Source organism: Rhyacophila brunnea, unplaced genomic scaffold, assembly GCF_057557595.1.
Source record: "Rhyacophila brunnea isolate RB1 unplaced genomic scaffold, BYU_Rbru_1.0 scaffold_11, whole genome shotgun sequence".
Taxonomy (NCBI): domain Eukaryota; kingdom Metazoa; phylum Arthropoda; class Insecta; order Trichoptera; family Rhyacophilidae; genus Rhyacophila; species Rhyacophila brunnea.
The window spans coordinates 28,360,883-28,368,344 of record NW_028232763.1 but is presented as its reverse complement, the minus strand read 5'-3'; the positions used below and the strand labels follow the sequence as shown (position 1 = coordinate 28,368,344).

General features: G+C 36.8%; 1 protein-coding gene across 1 annotated transcript; it reads right to left on the bottom strand.

Annotated features, from left to right (window-relative positions):
* Window positions 1-2,416: 2,416 nt before the first annotated feature.
* On the bottom strand, window positions 2,417-5,226 carry LOC147078558 (uncharacterized). Its single transcript, XM_085960489.1, has 2 exons — window positions 4,602-5,226; window positions 2,417-2,448 (listed from the first exon to the last, which is right to left on the bottom strand). The coding sequence occupies exons 1-2, from the start codon at window positions 5,224-5,226 to the stop codon at window positions 2,417-2,419; spliced, it is 657 nt and encodes a 218-aa protein (XP_085816615.1).
* Window positions 5,227-7,462: the final 2,236 nt, after the last annotated feature.

Below are 7,462 nucleotides of genomic sequence, written 5' to 3'. Positions count from 1 at the left end.
TTTTCGTATTTATTATCTACTTACACGGTAAAAATAATTAAATACATAAGTACATTTATAAAAATTCATCGTTTATGTTGCCCGACTACACATTTTGATTATGAAGAGTCGATTCGTACACTAAAAGCCGTATGAATGCAAAAAGTGTATTTATGTTGTATTCCATAACTATTATTTTCTCAATTCACATGGTCACTGCAAGATTTTGCCCAGGACTGCTTTAAAGGATACTACAATCAGATATTATTTTATGTATCTAATATTCATATAGTTTATTTCTTCTTCTTATTTTGATGTCGTCTTCTAATCGTATTATTTAATGAAATAAAGGGGGGAGGGGCGCCAAGATTAGATTTTTTTTAAAGGGAGGCGTAGTAACATAAAGTTTGGAAACCACTGTTCTAATTTATTGAAACCTTGTTGGCGACCAACTTTACAGTAGACCTTCATATCCTGGACTAATCGTATCATAACCCCAATGTTTTAGGCTTAGAAATTGTGCATAGCCAATCTCTTTCTACCTACGATTACGTTATTCTAACTAGCTTTGTTAACTTTAAAAAATAACTGAAATTATGTATTAGAATTTTAAGAAGTAGGTATTAGAAGTTAGATTTTAATGGCGTTGATATTTCACAGCTAGCGGGTGTGTAATATGACAACTTTGGCTTGGCGGCGCTGTGCGGTGACATTAATTATGAATTTTCAAAATCTCCTCTTCTCAAGATGTAATATTCGTCATATATCTTGCTTTATTCGTGAATTAATTGTTTGAATGAGATATATCATAATATGTATCACTCATTTATGATTGAACTGTGATATACTATGGAATATTAAAATTCAAAGTGCTTAAAGCCATTGATCAAATTTAATAGTGAAAAATTAATATGAAAACCAGAGATATCGACAACATTTGTATAGTGGTGATACAATCGTGATATATCGATTTTGTTGACATATTGGACAAATTCTTTAACCGTTTTTATAATACTGGACAACTGCCAACAGATTGGCAATCAACTTTCACCACAGTGGCAAAAATATCAATCTAAAAACATGACCTTATTTTTAATGTAGTTCTGTAAATCTTCCATGGTTGTCTGTGGAGGTAAATTGAAGAATTTAACACGGTTAATAACTTGAACTAATGACGGAGCTTATAGCTACTATCAAGCGCACAAACATTGCATACTTTGCTCATATTTACTGCAACGAGAATATTTTACTGTAACTTCTTATAGATTAGTTGAAAAATAAGTATAAATAAATGGTTCTGAGTTTAGAATAATTTATGTCTGTTCCCTCGAGGGTAGATACCTATCGTTGCATCCGAGTGTGACGGCAGACGGGAATCAAGTTATGACGTCATCAACTGCATCCTATTCTTCTCCATCCGGGAGCCAGTCCCTGCGTCAGAACATAAACTGGTTTTATAGCAAATTATTACTCGTACTTTTATAGTTATATCATCATCTAACAAATGCGTTTTGGAGCTGATTATTCACAAAACTGGAAACATAATAGTAATGGCTGTAACTGATGGTAAGGATTATTACATACTATTATAAAACATAAAATGCTAAATTTTAGTGCACATAAATAATAGAAAAGTGGTTTTTAAGTACCTAAGTAATATCCTGAAGTTATGCCAGAAGTTCTACTGTCGGCGAAAGATGAAACAGCCTAAGTTAACATAGAAAAGTTCTTACAGATTTATACTAAAGTACGCCTAATAATTGGTTATTGACTGATTCGATCTATAAAAATGCAATATTTGGGTTGTTATTGCAAATAATTACAAGATAAAAAGAACTTTTTATATACAACGTTTTTAAATTTTCTGTTGAATCATATAAATTTGACTTGACTAGCTTAAACGATCAAAAAAATTTGTACTTGATAGAAATACTGAATAATGAAATGTCATTTCATATTGATTTCCATAGTAACGCACGTATATATTAATAATTTAGTTGCTAGGACCCCCTAGCAACCAATAATGGTATCGAAATAACTTTTCATAAAAAACAGAATTAACCGAAAATGAATTAAATTCTACTTAAAGATGGCTAAAAGTATTAAAAAAATGCATTTGCATCGTGGTCTGATGTATTCTAAAAGTTTCAAATGTCTAGCTAGTCGGGAAGTTAGTTAAAAATCGATTGCAAGATTTGTACCGGACAAACAACCACCGGACAAATATGAATACGAGCTAAGAAAATCGTTATAAAAATATATATCAAGTAAAATGAAATGAAACTTATAGTTATAATATGTAGATTGTTTCTTTTTTATGCCATGTTCCGTTAGTTATTTATTCTTCATTAGTAATTAATCATCCTGGAATGCCATTAATTAACATCCGCTAAGGTAGTGCTCCGCAACCGGTGTGCTGCGGCACACCAGTGTGCCGTTAGACGATGCTAGGTGTGCCACGGAGAATTGCTTCAAAAAATACAAATAATTTTGTATATTATACAACACTTTTATACAAATAGCCAAATTTGCGTACGTGGCTGGTAATATATTTGAGCACCTGCATATACTTAATAAAACAATGCAAGGTCAGAACGAAAATATATTGACGTGTTCTGATAAATTAGAAGGAGTTAAGACAAGGATTTCTACAAATGTACCAAAGGACCTACCAGACCACCATTAAAAACAAACAATTAATATTGCATCCGTCTCAAAACTATTTAACTTTGCTGCAAAAGAAATTTCATCATTACTTTCATACACTCGATACGACTGGGTTCGAAACCCTTTTGCAACCAATGCCGAAAATTCTATAGAATCGCTGTCCCTATAAATTCGAGAGGACTTGGTTGAATTTAGAAACGAGAAGGGTCGCTAAAACTGAACTTCGCCGATGTTCCATTGGCTATTTTCTGGATTTTGCTTAATAAAGAATATCATCGGATTTCCGGCAAGGCTATCGCAGTTCAACTCCCATTTTATACGACATATCTAGGTGAGAAAAGTTTTTCAACTCAAAGTTTCATTGAAACAAGCTCAGTTATCATATCAATTAGTTATTATATTGATAATACAAATACATGGAAAGTTGCACATTTAGTTTTTCGTCGTGTATTATGTTGTTTGTATATTTAGTTTTTTATGAAATAAAAAAATATAAATTAATGAAATTTTGGAGCATGGCCCCCACAAGAGGGGGACTGAAACCGCTCTAGCCTGGGGACCCAGGCTCAGGGGGGGGGGGGCGGCCTGGCAGGTCAACCAGATAAGTGAGATAAAGAGAAATTACAAATTTGCTCTAATAGTAAAAAAAGTCGCATGCGGCGCTATATTACTACGCTGATATTGATATTTTCAAACATGCGATTGTAGGATACAATTATTTAATATTATTATGTCAATACTCGACGAATTCCGCGGAATTCTAGGAAGACCTTTAGTGTGCCGTGGGTGAGAAAAGGTTGCGGAGCACTGCGCTAAGGTACGATCTGTGTTAGTGGTTTTTTTTTTTTTTTTTTTTTTTTTTTTTTCTAGATGCCTTTATGGATACCTCGCATTTACTATCGAGGTTTCTTAAGGACTTTGGCACGCAAACTACTCTACTTGATGCTAGTCAAATGAAAATTGTGCCGGCTGAGAGAATATGCCTTATTGAAAACTGTTCTTCTACCCGCATCGGGTATTGCTGATTTGAATTCGGCCAGGGCCTATGATACCGCCTTGCAAAAACCCTGGAAAAATCTTAGTAGCGCAAGGCGGAGGTGATTCTGATGAATATTTTGTCGTATTCATTGGGAACTGAGGACTGCGATTTGTAGTCGAGTTTTTTCCCGTGGTAAAAGAAATGTCGCATTGGACTAATGTTCTAAGTATATACTTATCCTATCTTATATGATTGCAGTCACTGGATCTGAAAGGCATGAATCATCTTTACATGTCACCATTTATTATTTTTATTCTTTTTATTACATCAATACAGAAATTAAAAAGGGCATCTCTTCCGGCCTCGTTTGCCATGGTCCCCGGAAGGTCTCGAATGTCCGCATCTGCCATCTGTAATAAAAAGTTCAGGTTGTGCCGCTCCTTGCTAAAGATTTGACAATCTAGGAGTAAATGTAAGACGTCCTGGTCGCTTCCGTCGTCGCATGGACACTTTCCATCAGATGTTATTTTAAACCGGTGCAGGTATGCTCGCATGACTCCGTGACCTGTAAGAATCTGAGTCATCTCAAAACACAGTCCCTTATGCACCCTGACGTCTCGTGCTGCTAAAATTGAAGGTAAAAACTTTCGGGTCAACTCCCCTGTCGATGAGTTTATGTATCGTGAGTTCCATTCGTTTTTCACCATGTCTGAAATTGTAATTTTCGCGTAGCTCAGAGGAAATTTGTCATAAGCTACCGCGGTCTTGGGTTCAGAGGCACCATGCCGAGCCAATTTGTCAGCTCTTTCATTTCCTTCTATCCCGGTGTGTCCCCTTATCCACTTGAAGTGCACCTCGGGGTGGCGCCGTCTCAGTAGAGCGGACTCGCTGTGAATAGAAAAGACAATCGGATTAGTAGACAACGGATTTCCAATTGCTTGGATTGAGCTTTTGGAGTCCGAATAAATACAAATACTATGGTTTTCGGTGAGCTTTCGCTGAATTGGATCTGAGCCTGCCCACTCCAGAGCGCATTGGATGGCATAGAGTTCGGCCTGCATTACCGTACAATAGCTGGCAAGGCGGTACTTACGAGCCGCTATCTCACCGCCATTAATGTATGCCACAAACCCTGCACCAGTACCGCCATCAATTTTGCTCCCATCCGTGAAAATCGGCATGTTATTGCATTCGTTGCTTTCCAACGTTGCAGGATAAGAAACCACTTCAGAAAATAGTCTAGCCGGGTGTGGCAGCCTTCTATAGTCCACCGGTTTTTCGTAAAGCCTGTCGTCAGGCAGAAAACCTGCGAGGCCCTCCTCGCCCTTCTTAGCTCTGTAAATGAGAGCGATTTGTTTTAAACGTAAATCTAGAGGCATAAGTCCTGCTAGAGCTTGCGTTGAATTGAGCGAAGCCGTTCGGTAAGCTCTGCATATTCGTATCGCTAGTGCTCGCTGAACCGTATTGAGTTTTTTTGCTATGTTTTTCCGTTTGGCAGCTTCATGCCATATGCTGGCCGCATACGTGATCATAGGCTCAATAGCACAAGTGTAGAGAATTCGAAGAGCTTCAGAAGATACACCCCATGTGGGTTTGGCCATTCTTGCTAGTTTGAGCGAAGTCACCGCGGCTCTTTTGCAGATGCTGTCCGCATGCTTTGACCAATTTAGTTTGTCATCGATTACAACCCCTAAAAGTTTAAGATCCCTAGAAAAAGATAGAGGTTGCCCATTCATCACCAGCGAAGGCGGAGAGACGCGCCTCCTAGTAAAGAATAAGGCCTTCGTTTTCTCCGCGGAGAAAGACTTGACCTGATGTAGTCCGATATGGAAAGACTTCTTTCTTTTCCCCGAACTTTGACCCGATCGAATACTCCGAGTTTTATAGGTTGTATGGCACCCTTCCTATGGGTTGTACCTATCTAATATATAAAAAATAATATTTGTTTGTGGGTTTGTTTGTTTGTTTGTTCGTTTTGAATGCACTGCCATACCGCTCATCCGATTGCGATAAAACTTTGTCAACTTATTGCTTGCACTTTCGCGAAGAGTATAGGCTATACTAATATATAAAAATGAATGTCTGTCTGTCTGTATGTCTGTCTGTCTCTGTGTCTGTCCCGTATGCGTTCCTATACCATTCATCCGATTGCGATGAAATTTTGGTAAGTGGTTGTATGCATACCCATGAAGGTTTCTGAATTAGAAAAATCATTATTTTCTTCTTCTTCTTCATTCTATCTTCTTTTATTCGTATTGTTCCTATACCATTCATTCGATTGCGATGAAACTTTCATCGGTTGTTGTGGTAACACCCGTTAAGGTTTCTGAATTAGTACAACCATCTTCTTCTTTTTCTTCATTCTATCTTCTTTTATTCGTATGGTTCCTATATCATTCATCCGATTGCTATGAAACCTTCATAAGTTGTTGTGGTAACACCCGTAAAGGTTTCTGAATTAGTACAACCATCTTCTTCTTCTTCTTCATTATATCTTCTTTTATTCGTATAGTCCCTATATCATTCATCCGATTCCGATCGTCAGTGGTTGTGCCAACACCCGCGAAGGTTTCTGAATTTGTACAACCATCTTCTTCTTCTTCTTTATTATATATGTATTCTTTTATTCGTATGGTTCCTATATCATTCATCAGATTGCGATGAAACCTTCATCAGTTTTTGTGGTAACACCCGTAAAGGTTTCTGAATTAGTACAACCATCTTCTTCTTCTTCTTCTTTCTATATCATTCATCCGATTGCGATGAAACTTTCGTCAGTGGTTGTGCCAACACCCGCAAAGGTTTATGAATTTGTACAAACATTTTCTTCGTCTTCTTCATTATATCTTCTTTTATTCGTATGGTTCCTATACCATTCATCCGATTGCGATGAAACCTTTGTCAGTTGTTGTGATAACACCCGCAAAGGTTTCTGAATTAGTACGACCATCTTCTTCTTCTATTCTATATTCTTCTATTTGTATGAGTTCCTATTCCATTCATCCGATTGCGATGAAGCCTTTATCAGTTTTTGTGGTAACACCCGTAAAGGTTTCTGAATTAGTACAACCATCTTCTTCTTCTTCTTCTTCTTCATTATTTCTTCTTTTATTCGTATGGTCCCTATATCATTCATCCGATTGCGATGAAACTTTCGTCACCCGCAAAGGTTTCTGAATTAGTACAACCATCTTCTTCTTATATTCTATCTTCTTCTATTCGTATGCGTTCCTATACCATTCATCTGATTGCAATGAAATTTTGATCAAGTGTTGTGCTCACGCTCGCAAAGGTTAATGAATTGATAAAACTATTTTCTTCATCTTTTTCTTCAATTCTATCTTCTTCTATTCGTGTGCGTTCTTATACTATTCATCCGATTGCGATGACATTTTGACCAGTTGTTGTGCGCACGCCCGCAAAGGTTTTTGAATTAGTACAACCATCTTCTTCTTCTTCTATTCGTATGCGTTCCTATACCATTCATCCGATTGCAATGAAATTTTGATCAAGTATTGTGCTCACGCCCGCCAAGGTTTCTGAATTGAGGCAACCATTTCTTCTTCTTTTTCATCTATTCTATCTTCTTCTATTCGTATGCGTTCTTATACCATTCATCTGATTGCGATGAAATTTTTGTAAGTTGTTGTGCGCACACCTGCAAAGGTTTCTAAATTAGTATTATATAAAATACAAAGTTCGTTTAATCCAATTTTGGTTTGTTAGTGCATATTAATAACATTAATAACGTTTGCGTATTTTGGATTCGATTTTAATTTAGTGTTCTTTTGTTTGACCTTTACTCCTATTAGAATTATTTTCATATTGATATATTGT

Coding starts and splice junctions, on each gene's coding strand:
- LOC147078558 (XM_085960489.1), bottom strand. CDS start 5,226: ATGGCCAAACCCACATGGGGTGTATCTTCTGAAGCTCTTCGAATTCTC. Junction 2,449..4,601: donor AAAGCTCACCGAAAACCATA/GTATTTGTATTT, acceptor TATTTTTTGAAG/CAATTCTCCGTGGCACACCT.